The following is a 14,071-nucleotide window of genomic DNA, read 5'->3' on the forward strand; positions in this document are numbered from 1 at the left end:
TTTTTGTGTCTCAAGGGGGCGCCGTTTTAATCCCGCGTCTGTCACACTCCGAGATGAATTGGCGTTTTCACGTCTGTAGGGGGCACTTAACTTTTTTGCAGCCCTCCGTGTCAATCCACTGCTGGATGAAAGCTTCCAAAAACCACGTGTTATGACCAAGCTGTCATTGTGGGTTGGTGACCTGAGTTAGATTCCCGGCTCAGCGATCCATTTCACGAAGCCCAACATCGTTTTTACGATTATGCTGATTTACTCTGAAAAAGCTCAGCAATCGACAATGATTGCAATGCGTAATCACATTTGAGTAATTTCTAACTTGGGGTTCACAATTACCCAGATTTTTGTTGCGTACAATTGCGAATTAAAATTAACAGCAATAGGCGCAATCCGGATTTATCTTGAATTTATATAAAACAGACGATGGCAAGGATGATGTACAATTTCACCAAGTCATGCGAACTAAATGCGAAATGTATCTTATGCTGTTAATTTCCAATTCATCTCGATTTAAAGCTTTCGTGACTGCGGGGATTCAACTTCTTGGTTCTTTCGGTAAAGTCACGTAGAAGGGAAATAATAAAATAATAAAATAAAATCAAATTCTCACGACGTTTCGGCCACAACACAAGCAGCCGTCCTCAGGTGAAGACAGAGCTGTCTGAAAGACAACGCTCCATTTTATTATTTCCCCTCTACGTGACTTTACCGAAAGAACCAAGAAGATTCCATCTCATCGTTCAACCGATTCGCTTTAAAAATAAAAATGGGCGAGTTGCGATTGCGAACCCCAAGTTAGAAATTAATGAATTCAGATTCCACGTATCAATAATTCTCCCTTCTGCGAAAGTCATGAGACTCAGTGATGTTTTTCTGGGTAAACAAGGATAGTAATAATACATTGACATGTTGGACCGAGGCGGGAATATAACTCGGGTTACCAACCCCGCACTGAACAGCGTGCCCAAGTGTGGTCAAAACACGCATATCTGACGTTGTTTTTGGAAGCTTTCAGCCAGCAGTGAATTGACAGAGGGCTGCAAAACAAATGAAGTGGTAAACAGTACCCTCTACAGACGTGAAAACGCCAATTCATCCCGGAGTGTGAGAGAGAAGCGGGCTGAATAGCGCCGCTTTGAGACGCAAAACAAATTAACCCGTAAAAACAAAGTTTTTCACTATAAATCCTTTATATGCGTGGCGGCTAGAGTCCTCTCGTCCTCTGGCTTGAGATGGCTGCCACCTATGGGTCAGATGATTGCCTGCCACCATTAAGCAATTGGTAATTAAATATAATTTATTTTTTTCTAAAAAGTGTAAAATTTAGGAAAACATTTTTCACGAAAATAAATTGTCACGCACAACGAGTCTGTGTGCAAAATGTCAGCTCGATTGGATCACGAGAAGTGGGTTAAAAAACGACCGAAAGATTTGCACGGTCGTAAGTGCGCAAGCAAGCAAGCAAGTGAACTTAATATAAAGGATTTAAAAACTACAACACCTGCCTGGTATTCCTCCCAGGCGGACTTCCATCCAAGTACTAAGCAGGCTTAGACTCTGCTTAGTTTCCAAAATCGGATTTGGTCTCAGGCAACCACCGTTGCGAGTTATGGCGAACTTAATAATCGTGAGCAAAAACACCGAACGGATTCGTATGCAGTTTGTTGAACTTCTTTCGCGCCGTACGTAGCCAACCGCGAGGGAAAGACAATAAAAACAATTGTTACGTCTCAGCCACACGGTGTTCGACAAGAACACTTCTCTGTCTGCATCTTCCCTTGCACTGTTCCACTGTGGAATTGCTTTCTATCGTCGTCTCTTTAACCCAAGTGCTTTATAACTTTGTTCAATTCAAGAAAGTGTCAACTACAGTATTTTTCGATTCCAATCGCCAATAATATCTGGCAATCCAGCAGCATTCGTGAAACAAGCCATTGCTCGAAACGTCGAACATTTTATATTTTTCCATCAAGGTAGTGAATGGTGCTCTGTGTAACCGCTGTCCAAGCAGCAACATCACCACGACCACCAACTACTACAGCACTGTGAAAAACACAGATTCTATTCTTGGTTCTTTCGGTAAAGTCACGTAGAAGGGAGATAATAAAATAATATTAAAATAAAACAATAAAAATTCTCACGACGTTTCGACCTGATGATGATTGCTTGTGTTGGGAATAGGAATAATATTTACGGTATTTTGGGAATAAGAAAAATAATCGATATTCATCGAATATTCGTTGCGTCGGAATATTTTATTGCGGCAGCGTTGGGCAGCAGAAACCGCAGGTGGAGCCACACCCCCCATCGAGCTCATTATCATATCCAGCAGCATCAGCTGCAGCTGCCACCCCACCTTCTACACCCATCATCATCATCTCGCTCTCTCTCGCAGCACGCCACCTTTAAAGGGGATACAGTACCCGGCACCCACAGCACACACAATCCCACAACACACAGCACAGACAAGCACACACACATTTGACACACGCTACACGCAGACGCGCGTCTATTTTTAATGCCCCCCGCGTGATTTAATATCAGGACCCAACCAGACACTCACGAATACGCGTGGCTGTGAAAAGGAGAAGGCAGAAGGACACCAATACAGACACATGACACAGGATATTGGGGCAAAGTGCTGCTCGGCTTGAACACACACACACACGTACACACACACACACGTACACACGTACACACACACCTATCGCAGGTGTTAGAATCGAGGCGCTTGAACAGAGCTGCTGGGCTCGTGCGGGATTCCTCATCCTGCTGCTGCTGCTCATTCTCGCCAGCGCCATGGCTGCTTGCTGCAGCGGAGGAGGAGGACTGATTGTTGCTCTCGCCTTGTGCCTTGTAGCCGGTACGTGTGGGTTCTACATCATCAGCATCATTGCACCCTCTTTGACATCATCCCATGTCACATCGTCGTCATTATCATCTTCATCATGGGCAAAACCAATGATCATCATCATCCCATATCACGTCACGATCATCACGACCAAACCATTGAGACCACTGATTATTTTTCATGATCTGCATTGAACTCTCTTTGATATCATCATCATCCAATTTCACATCGTTGTCATCATCATTATCCTCATCATGAACAAACCAATGAGAACCATCCTACATCACGTCATGGTTAACATTATCATCGCGACTAAACCAATGATATTCATTTTCATGATATTATCATCACCAAATTAATCATTAATGTTATGATCGTCATTGTCAAACCCTCGGTGACGTCATCCTTTTCCACGTAATATAATTATTACCAACGTCGTTGCCCGCATCATTATCATGCAAGTTTACAACCAAAATCATGAATGACTCTTTATTAAGGCATCGATGTCGTGGTTATCATGAGCCCGTTTCGTTTAAATATCACGATCGCCACAGGACATTATCACAGATCCCATCAACATTCTCATCATCATCATAACATTTCCCATCATCATCGTCTATCCGTTTTCCTAAACACGACCATTCCTGTTACAGAAAGTCGGGACAAGTGCTGTTAGCGAGCTTCTATGAAGGCCGCCAAGGCACACGAGGTGGTCATCCGCACTCGCGGCCGCCTTTGTCTCCCCAGTGCTGATGTTTACACAACCACACCGAGTACTCGCTGTAAGGCTGAGTCTACCTAGGGGAGGCTTAGGACCGGTCCATATATCGGTCGTGAGCGGGAATCGAACTGGGGTCGTCGAGTTGGAAGCGCATTGCGCTCACCACTCCACTACCGCTCCCCAATATAACAACACGAATGCACATCCCCCATCACCACCACCACCACCTCATCACAGCCACCATGTTACACACACGAGGCCAATCACCACCATCATGTGTCAATGTGTCACACTCGCACCACCGACTTCGCTATCGCGGCAGCTCGGGATGCAGGGAGATTGTTGGAGGCCACGGGGACATTTGCGCAGGAAGGGGTCGGGCTGCATTCTGCCGTGGGGCAGAAGGAGGGTCACGCCTTGCCTGCCTGCTGCCTTCATGCCAGTCAGGGGCTTTTGTGCGTGTGTGCGTTGTAGATGTGTGTGTTGTTGTTGTTGACGATGCGGTTGCAGTTGTTGTTCGAGGTCGTTGATGATGAATGCTTATTCCAAGATACTGAGCCCATTGATATAAATGTTTAGTATAGCCAGTTACCACCACTTACGGTCTTCCTCAGTGCACTGCAGTCTCTATTAGCGTTACTAAGTTAGAAAAACTGCGTCTTCATGCATCCTCGTCAAATCCATCTCGCCTTAGTCGCGCTTTGGTCTCTGGCGGGCATTCATCGCCACCTTCGCGCTTGATGATGTTCGTCCACTCATAGTCATCGTTGACTATAAATGCACATTTTTGACTGTTTCCGTCGGTCATTTCGTTAACAAATCCAACAGCGGTGTCAGGACGGGCGGGATAACGTGGGCGGTGGGAGAGGTGTCAGGACGGGCGGGATAACGTGGGCGGTGGGAGGATCAGGATGAGGAATTGACTCTATAATCGCCAGAAAATTTGCCAAATTGGCCATAGGAAAAGCTAGTGATACGACAAAGCTGCTGCTGGGATTATCCGCATCCGTGAAAATTAGCAATCAGAATCGACCCGAGTTCGATGATCGCTCACAATCAACAGCAGCTGTGAATATTTTAACCGGTACTGGGCCTCCCCTAGGTCGACTCAGCCTTAAACGAGTACCTGCCGCAGTGCGTAAACATCGGCACTGGGACGACGAGAGCGGCCGGGCGTGGTGTTGGCCACCTACTCCCCTCGCGTGCCGTGTCGGTGTTCGTCGGTGCTCGCTGACAGCCCTCGCGCCCTCGGCATTCTGCGTAAGCTACAAGAGGATTGGGGGGGGGGGCTCTTTCTTGTCTCTGCTTGACGCAGCAAGCCCAGCGGAGGCCGTGTGCGTGGAGGTGGACTCCGTCGACAAGGTGATGGAGAACGACACGATCAAGCTGACGTGCATCTCGTGTCGCAAGCGGCAGGAGCAGGACGCCTTTGTGGACGTCACGTGGACGTTCCAGCCCGACGGGGAGAACACGACGGCCGTCAACGTGAGTCACGCCACCTCACTCCCCTCTCTCTCCTTACTCTCCTGTCTCTCCTTTCCCGCGTCGCTCTCCTTGCTCCTCGTATCGCCGTCGGGCATCGCGGGCGACGCTGCGCCACGGTGGCTAGGAGCTGTTAGCTACCGCGCCAGGTATAGCAGGATGTCGTGGGTTCTATTACGACCCCTGATGATGCCTGTTGTCTGTGTGGAGATTGAGTGTGTCTCTCCCCAAAGGGTCATCCAATTTTTCTCTCCACCTTTAGAATCAACATACGTTCGGATTATTTGGCTGCTATAATTGTCCACGTGATAAGCCACTTAGGTGAGCAATCATTTGTAGCCAGGTCACTTCTGTAAAAAAAGCTTAGAGCTCAGTGGGCTCTATTTTGTGAATAAAATATTTTAATTTAGCTGTGCATGTGACCCATTTGTGATGGCGATTGCTTGGGGAGGTCGTCATCTAGCAGTGGATAGAATGCGTTCTAGTTAACAGCACACCTGTCAACCCATACGTTTCACCCATATTGTTGTACAGGGAAATTGAGTTTTCAGGTCCATACGGCGTACAGCCGTTTAAACACGGGCAGACAAACGTGTTTTTGTTGTTGTCTATTTGTTTGTGTTTCTCCCTTGTGATGGGACGTTGTAGGATGAACTTTGAGATTAATAAGGGGCACGGGGGTGACCAATAAGGCCTGAATTGGTCTAATAAGGTAGGGCACTGATTAGGGGTTGACAGGTTTGTGACAGTCATGTAGTGATGATTATGACGATGATAAATACAAACATCTTCCATACACTACGAGTAGAAGCAGTAGTTTTTTCACGTGCAGAAGTGTGGCATGGTGTTGAGTGGCGCACTGGAATGGTGTAGTCGTGTACAGAAGTGGTGTAGCGGTGCAGTGTTTGCATGTAGTGGTGTGGCGTAAGGGTGTAGTGTGGTCGTACAAAACCTTGACCTGTCCTAGGTGCGTGCGGATGTGGTGAGTCTTTCACCAGTTGACCTCGTGAGCGTGCGCCAATGACGAGGTCGGTGGCTGTGGAGACTGTCAGTGGTGGGCGAAGTCTGCCGTGTTGCAGGAGAGTCGTGTGTCCGGGGTTCGTCGGCGGTCGTGTCTGGCGAGTGTCTACCGGGTGGGTAGGTGTCGGGCGTGTTTGGCGAGGGTCGTGTGGATGACTGGTGAGTGGTGACGTGGGAGTGGCCGAGGTGTCTGGTGAGTATCTGGCGACGGTGCGAGGTGGCGAGTCGTGTCGGGTGTCCCAGTGAGTGTTGAGAATGGCGAACAGGGAAGTGGTGGGGCCAGTGGTGGAGAAACCGGTGAGGAGAGAATGGTTGGGAGAAGGGGAGTGAGCCGATGTGGAAGATAACCTCGTCTGTAGGATGGGCTGCCATTTAGTTGTTATTAGTCATTGTTCGGAGTTAAAATATAGCAGCTCATGTAAGATTGTTTTGCCAAGCAGATTAAGAAAATCATTGTTAAATATGTGAGAAACTGTGAAATTGGCAGCCTTACCTGATATCATCATTGGGTACCCCCTTCAATGTTTGTCTGTCATTGTAATCCCAAACACACGCCACTCTACGCCTCTTTTCACACTTTTCAACGTCACATTTTCTTTTGTCGATGTCCACCATGTGTTTTTCTTCACCACTGCACCGTTTTTCATTTTGTTTTGCAAAAAAGCACTTTTTTTCATAACCATCAAAAAACACAAAGCAAAGCGAAAAAACATCTCACCACCTGAGTGCAGATCCTGGTGATGAAACGAAATGGCGACGACGTTGAATTCACGAACCTGCAGTTTGGCAGCAGTCGTATGCAGTTCGTCTACAGCGAGGACTACCAGGTAGGTATGATACAAGTTCCGTGATAATCATAACCTCCGTAAGGTAAACAATATCATATCATGTCGGGTGTTGTTAGTGCATGCCTGTAATCCAGTACTGTGGAGGTAAGGGTTGTTGGATCGCACAAATGTTGCGAAACTCCTTTTCTGTAGGCGTTGAGGAGGGACCATACGTTGGCTCACCAGGAGAAGGAGGTCCAGCAAAGTGCGGACTAATTTCCATCTTTCTCTTCTGTATGGGATAGAGGGTTGTCCCCCCGTATTGGCTGAAAAATCTTAAGATGTAGAGGATTGCAGAGCTCGGGTAATTGTCGGCCCCGGCTCACCATCTGGTGGCTTGCCTTCCAGCTGTTGTGGTGACTGAGCGATTATGAAATTGAATTTGCTCGAATGACGGTTCTATAATACAACACAAAACAGTGTTAAAGAATATTTTCTATCTACAAAATAATAAACACTGATTAAAGTTCTAGATAAATGCTGAAAATAAATTAGTACTTTTAATAATTCTCGGTGTAATTGTCCACATGGGTTTTGTACGATGTCATTATTTTCATGGTTTATTTCACGATTTAACGTATAACTGAGAGCATGTGCATTGTAAGCGTTGTAGTTGGTAAAATGTGCTGTGATGTACAAACTGAAGGCCGATAACACTTTAATACTGTATATAGAGGACGACAGAGCTTGGGGTGAAAGATTGGCGCTGGCGTGCCACCTGGCCACCCTTCCCGCTCGTCTCTGGTTCCTCCTCGCACCTCCGAGTCGTTGTCTCTCTTCGAGAGCGAGCGGAAACTGTGCGGCGGGTTACAAAGTAGAAATTATTATTGCTAAAAAATAAAAATTATGGCTGGCTCATGAATAATAATAATATCTCGGCGAGTTTGGTGATTATTTCAGAGGCTGGCGGTGTAAGCCCGGCGAAACCCACGGTTAATCTTGCAGGGATATTAACCATCAAGATACACAATTTTCTTTAAAGATCCTGTCATGTTATTCAAAAGACAGTCGCCCATCTGTGCTGGCGTCACAGTCCAAGTGTTCCATTTTTGATAACATTTTTTCACAAATTGATTTTTAATTGGGAAGCCACGCAGAATTATGGCTTCGTCTTGCCCAACTAATGCCCACTCGCTGGCCCGGGCTGCGTTCACCACCCAGTGCTGCATAGTGACAGCTGCCAAAGGGGGTGCCCTACAACAGGGCGCCCCGAGTTGGCCTGCGTGGCAGGCGTACATACTAAGTGACGACGATGGTAACGATGATGCTCCCCACTAACAGGAGGTGTCCCTCGAGATCAACGACACCAAATTAGCGGACAAGGGGACCTACCGTTGCCATATCCGCCGCGTCCCCGTAATTCCCTCCGTCCGCAACCCCCCTGAGTTCTTTGTGACGAAGACCATCCATCTCGAGGTGGTCCCCGAACGTGAGAAGCTGCCACACCACTCACCACTCCGTCTTTGCACATAGCGGCCGGATTAAGGCCTCGGGCTTTAGCGGGGCTGCAGCGCAAGGCATGGGACTTTGATGGTCTCCACAAAAAATAGAAGCAATTTTGAAGACACTTAATGAATTAGAATCTTTGCAACCGTGTGGATAGGAACAACGTGTTGGATTACCAAGCCGTGGTGAAGAAAGAGCGAACCATCTTGCCATGTCGTGTGGTCTGCGATGCAGGCACGTGATGGTTTAATCAGTTGAGCAGCGGTGCGAACGTGGTGCAGTTTAGAACCTGTACATGTTTTAATGATTTATCCTAAGTAAAATACATAGTTTTTTTATATTGGCTGCAATGCAATGCTTCAGAGATAAAATCCTACAGATGCATTGGTTATTCAAGTCATAGCATCGTTATGCATATTACTGCCAGTTACGTGCTGAAAATTTAAATAGTTTAGTTCATTTTTGACTTTGGTGTCCCTTTACAATTCGTATGTCACATTTAAAAACCAGAACTGAAATAATCAAGGCGAGCAACTTCTGAGTATTGGGCTTCATGCATGGGTGGTGGGTAAGCAGCCGAGGATTTTTTTTGTTTTTAGGCCAAGCGGGGCTCCCAAAATAATCACTCCGATACTGCTGACAAACTCAAACAATAGAGGGGAAAACATTCGCACACGTGCTACGCTTTCTAACGTGGGTTTGTTCTGAGAAGTTTTGACTGAGAACTACGGAAGGCGATGGGGTAGCTGTCAGGGCAAGATGTGCATATTTATAAACGCAGCCCTTTTTAAATCCTTTATATTAAGTTCGCTTGCTTGCTTGCGTGCTTGCTTGCTTGCGTGCTTGCTTACGACCGTGCAAATCTTTCGGTCGTTTTTTAACCCACTTGCCGTGATCCAATCGAGCTGACATTTTCCACACAGACTCGTTGTGCGAGACAATTAATGTTCGTGAAAAAAAATTCCCAAAATTGTACACTTTTTAGGCAAAAAAAAATTATTTTACATATATTCAAATAGAACTCATTCACAGTATAAGAGCCCAAAGCATAACCCCTCCACAGGCCGTGGCGCAGTAGCGCAGTTGGTAGCGCCCTCGCTTCCCATGCCAAAGGTCGTGGGATCGATCCCCGCGTCCTCCACAGGCGAATATATTTTTAAATCCTTTATATTAAGTTCGCTTGCTTGCTTAGGACCGTGCAAATCTTTCGCTCGTTTTTTAACCCACTTCCCGTGATCCAATTGAGCTGACATTTTCCACACAGACTCGTTGTGTCACAATTAATTTTCGTGAAAAAATGTTTCCAAAATTTTACACTGTTTAGGGAAAACAAATTAAATATTTAATTACCAATTGTTTAATACTGGCAGACAATCATCTGACCCATAGGTGGCAGCCATCTCAAGCCAGAGGACGAGAAGACACTAGCCGCCACGCATATAAAGGATTTATAGTGAAAAACTTTGTTTTTACGGGTTTACTTGTTACACTTGTTTTCATCTCTAAGTGTTGGCCAACGCTTTGATCACTTTGGCCCGTTTAAACTCAACTTTATTGTAAAATTTCCTTCATTTTGGATCTCCTTTACGAGCGTTATCTGCACCAGAAATCCCCCATCACATTAAATTTGGTTCCACACTTAATTTTGCTAAATGCCAGCTCTAAGAATTCAATATGCAATTGGCATAACACCGGGGGGGGGGGGGGGGGGGAAATGAAAACAACAGCAACAAGAGAGAGAGAGACCGTGTTTTTTATTCCCTGTTCGCTGTTGCGCAGCCTTCACGAACATAACGGCAAAGGTGTCGGAGGTAATGATGTACTTCATGATCGTCGCTAGCACCGTGCTGCTCATCTTCACGCTCATCACGTGCTACATGAAAGTGAAGCAGGCTGACAAAGACAAGCACAACAAAGTGTGAGTGTCACACCCAGTTTTAGCGACAAGCTGCACACTGTGCACGTTATGCATTCAGAAAATGTGGCGAGGTGTTAACTCTCTCGCCTTGTATGCAGGAGGTCGTGGGTTCGATCCCGAAACCGACGCCTGTTTATTTGGTAGTTTGCGTGTCTCTCTCCCCACGGTTGTGTTGATTTTTGTCCGGGTCCACCTGTTTTTCCCTCCACATTCAGAAATATGCGTTTAGAGTTTTTGTTTGCTAGAAATTTCCACGTGTTAAGCCACTTTGTTGAGCTATCATTTGTGGCCAGGTCGCTTCTGAAAAGAGCTATATAGCTCAGTGGGCCTTACCTGATAAAAAATAGAAAGTTGTTTTAGTTTAGTTTTAGATTGATAATGATGAGGTCCACACAGACAGGCTCGTTCGTGCTATTGATGAAGGTTGGTGAACGTTTTACCTGCACGGCTTGAGTTCACGTGCTGGAATAAAACTGGGAGCATGTCCGTTATGACACGCCACAACAACGAGGGCAGTGTCGCAAACCCCATCGTAGTACGATCCCTCTCACTCTCCCGCCTGCGCTCCCCACCCTCGCCAATCCGCTCTGACCAGCGTGCACTGGAGTACGGTCAAATACCCGCTCCCCCCGGCGAGGCGTTGGAGACGGGGCCTGTCGATGTTGTACGCGCACGCGTGAGCATTCGCTCCTCCTTTTCCCCTCTCCCGCCGCGCCGCAGCACGGACCTGTTGGTCTTCGCCCCGGTGAACAAGGAGAACTGCGCTGCGGAGCAGGCGGAGGAAGAGCTCAAGGGCAGCTCCTGAGCCGCTCGTGCAGCCGCCAGGATGGGCGCCGCCGGCATCGCCATTCTTCGGCTTTCCAATGTTTTTATTTTTCATTTTTTTCCTTCTTCCCTCCCCCCACTCACACCCCCTCCCCCTCCCCACACTCACACCCCCTCCCCACACTCACACCCCCTCCCCCCCCCACGTATGAGATGGAACGCATCAGAAAGGATGTCCACCGAGGTAGATGGAGCGATGAGATCACGTCGTGTGCAGGCGCTGGGTGATTTACTGTATCGCATGATCGTGAGAGATGACGACGACCCGGCCTTAATCCAGCAGTGGATTAAAAATGGTTGATGATAATGAAGCACTATATATTCTATACAAAAATGTTACTTGGAAATAGTTAGAATGCGTATTCAGATGCCCTTCCAAGAAATGTATCCTAGTGACCTGGATATAAAGGTATTTCTGTTAAATATGAACGCATTTAGGGCATGGTGAATAAGAAGTATAAATAATCTCAATGTGACGAATTCCATCCAATCACAGGCAGCGCATATCAGGTTGCTGTGAAAACGGTGCGTAAATTGCAGAACATGTCACAGATTCGATCCAGTAACAGACATCTCTAATCAGAAAGCACCTGTGGGGAAAAAACTAACGATTCAAAGTACACCAACACTAGTAAACCCTTCATAAGAGTCAATTCTATAGTGGAAAGGAAGAAACTTACTCAACTCAAAGATATAAAAACAAAGGTGATTTAGATTTTAATCAAACGTTGATTTCTCCTGCTTATCAGAAACTCGGTGAATGTGATCGTTTTTAGTAATTTTTATTTCTATTTTGTATCCTCACATAATTTGATCTTGTATTGATTTCATAAAAGGGGTGGAATTGCTTTGCCTCTCCAAACTTGTGGTTATCTGTAACGTATACACATCAGGGGCTGGTTGATCATGCAGAGATGTGTGAAACTCGCTGGGCCTACGACGCAGTGGCCACGAAATGACAGTACGGCAAATGGGTTTGTAACCCCATCCATGTAGGCCTTTGAATGTTCGTACTCAAGATTCTTCCGATGTGCAAAACAGATTGCAGCCAAACGTCCCAATGCTGCAGGAGCTTCGTTACAAAGTCTTGAGACTCGACAATGCTTGATTTATAACTGGCATTATACCATTTGTGAGTACAGGAGTGGATTGGATGGTTCAGATTCACTGGGGGTAGATGGCCTTAACTCGTACAACAATCGCTGACACTATTAAGTTTGGTGTTGTGTTCTACGCCATGCGACGATTTTTTTTTATGAAATAATTTTGCGTATTCTGTTGCTTTTATATGTAGAATTGGATAAAGCTATGCATTTCTTGTAATGTGCTGAACGCTCATGCATAAAACACAGTGATTAAATGATTATCAGGGTTTAATTTCTCATGGGATATTTCCTGAGGCCCCCCGCAACACCCAATTCTTGTGACCCCCCCTCCACCCCACCTCCCATCCCTGACAGCGGACAGGGGGAGGCAGGGACATTTTACAGAGCTCGGGCCCAGACAGCTCCAGTTGAAATTAAGCTCTGATTCTTGTTCTTTAATAAAGCGTTTTAATATTTGTAGCTAATCTCGGAGCGAATAATGTCTGTGCTGCTCCTGCACACAGTCCATTGACAACGCACCAATCGCAAAGCAGAGACACCGACAGGGCTGTTTAAAACATCAAGTGTTATCGTGTTAATGCTTTGCATATATATACATATCTTGTTGGTGTTTAAGGGCACATTATACTACTGCTTTGGTTCTCCCGCGTTGTGCTGCATGGCTCTCCGATGGCTTTTCAGGTTGTTCCGCCTTGTTGTTGCTGTTGCTGCTGCTGTTGCTTCCAGCACGTGAAGTGAAATATCAGACATCCTGCCAATCGACACAGAATATAAATCGAAAACACATCGGAGAGCTAAGCGCACTGAGTGTGAGTAGATGGGATCAGAGGCTAATATTGTATAATCCTTCCGAAGCTCAAGTTGTACTTAATCCCACGGAATGACGGAGTTAGTTTTTTAAGTCATGTTTAATGCATGCAGCAGCAGTACATATGTTGTACTGAGCATGACGTTTGTTTTTTGATGTAGTGTCATGTAGAGTAGTATTCGCACGAAATACGTTTCCAAAGAAAAACGGCTGCGACGTTTTCTGACCGCATGCAGGGAGAGCTTAAATATGAGTATCGATCTGAGTAAGAAGTGAGTGCAGTGCTAACCAGCGCTTACATTTCTGAAGTATTTTCCAGGTCGCCTAGCAGATACATCCCATAGCGAGAGGGATACTGGATGTGGTGTGCCGGGCGTGGAAATATTCTCCCGGCTGAAATGAAGCCCTGGCGCTAACGGACACTCTTCGAAGTTTCGTGCGGGGTGACTTCGCCCTGACTCGAGTCCTTGTGGGAAAGTGGCTGGCCTGCATGCGTGTTGCATCGGTACTTTTCATTTGCTCGTTTGATTTATTACATTTCTGCCAACAAGCCTTCAAACGTCCACGTCATTTTAAAGGGACCACGTTTGCTTGGCCAAATTACAATTTGTAACCGTTTTACCGTTTCCACTGTCAACGTTTTACACATATCTATTAAAGATGCTGTTGAAACACATCAAGTCGCAAATGTGTGTGCTTGTGTGCGCTTTAAGTATCGTACAACACCGGCTAAAAGTGCTCTCAAACTCTGTGCGACGGAACTAGAGATCACAGCCTTTGTGCTTTTGCAAAAACTATCAGCATTGCTTGAAGTGCACTGTGTTCCTTTTGTCTTAGGCCACCATCACAATAATTGTTTGAGCAATGGTGGTCAAAGACAAGGGGACAATAATGCATTTGTTCAGGAAATGCTGATGGTTTTTTTGCATATGCACAAAGCCTGTGTTGATTTTTACAATATCTTCCAGCCTACGATGGATGGATATTTAGCGCCATTTACATAGTTGATGATGAGAACTCTAGATGTCACCCCGACGGTGGGTTCTGGCATTTTTGCAAACTCGAGTTGG

The 14,071-nt window shown here is 46.2% G+C and overlaps 1 protein-coding gene across 1 annotated transcript; it reads left to right on the top strand.

Annotated features, from left to right (window-relative positions):
- The first annotated feature begins 2,337 nt into the window (after positions 1 to 2,337).
- LOC144728572 (sodium channel regulatory subunit beta-3-like) lies at positions 2,338 to 13,677 on the top strand. Its single transcript, XM_078608100.1, has 6 exons — positions 2,338 to 2,860; positions 4,885 to 5,054; positions 6,803 to 6,898; positions 8,180 to 8,327; positions 10,124 to 10,262; positions 10,983 to 13,677. The coding sequence occupies exons 1-6, from the start codon at positions 2,797 to 2,799 to the stop codon at positions 11,065 to 11,067; spliced, it is 702 nt and encodes a 233-aa protein (XP_078464226.1). The 5' UTR covers positions 2,338 to 2,796; the 3' UTR covers positions 11,068 to 13,677.
- Positions 13,678 to 14,071: the final 394 nt, after the last annotated feature.

This window comes from Lampetra planeri, chromosome 29 (genome assembly GCF_965212315.1).
Source record: "Lampetra planeri chromosome 29, kcLamPlan1.2.h2, whole genome shotgun sequence".
NCBI lineage: Eukaryota > Metazoa > Chordata > Hyperoartia > Petromyzontiformes > Petromyzontidae > Lampetra > Lampetra planeri.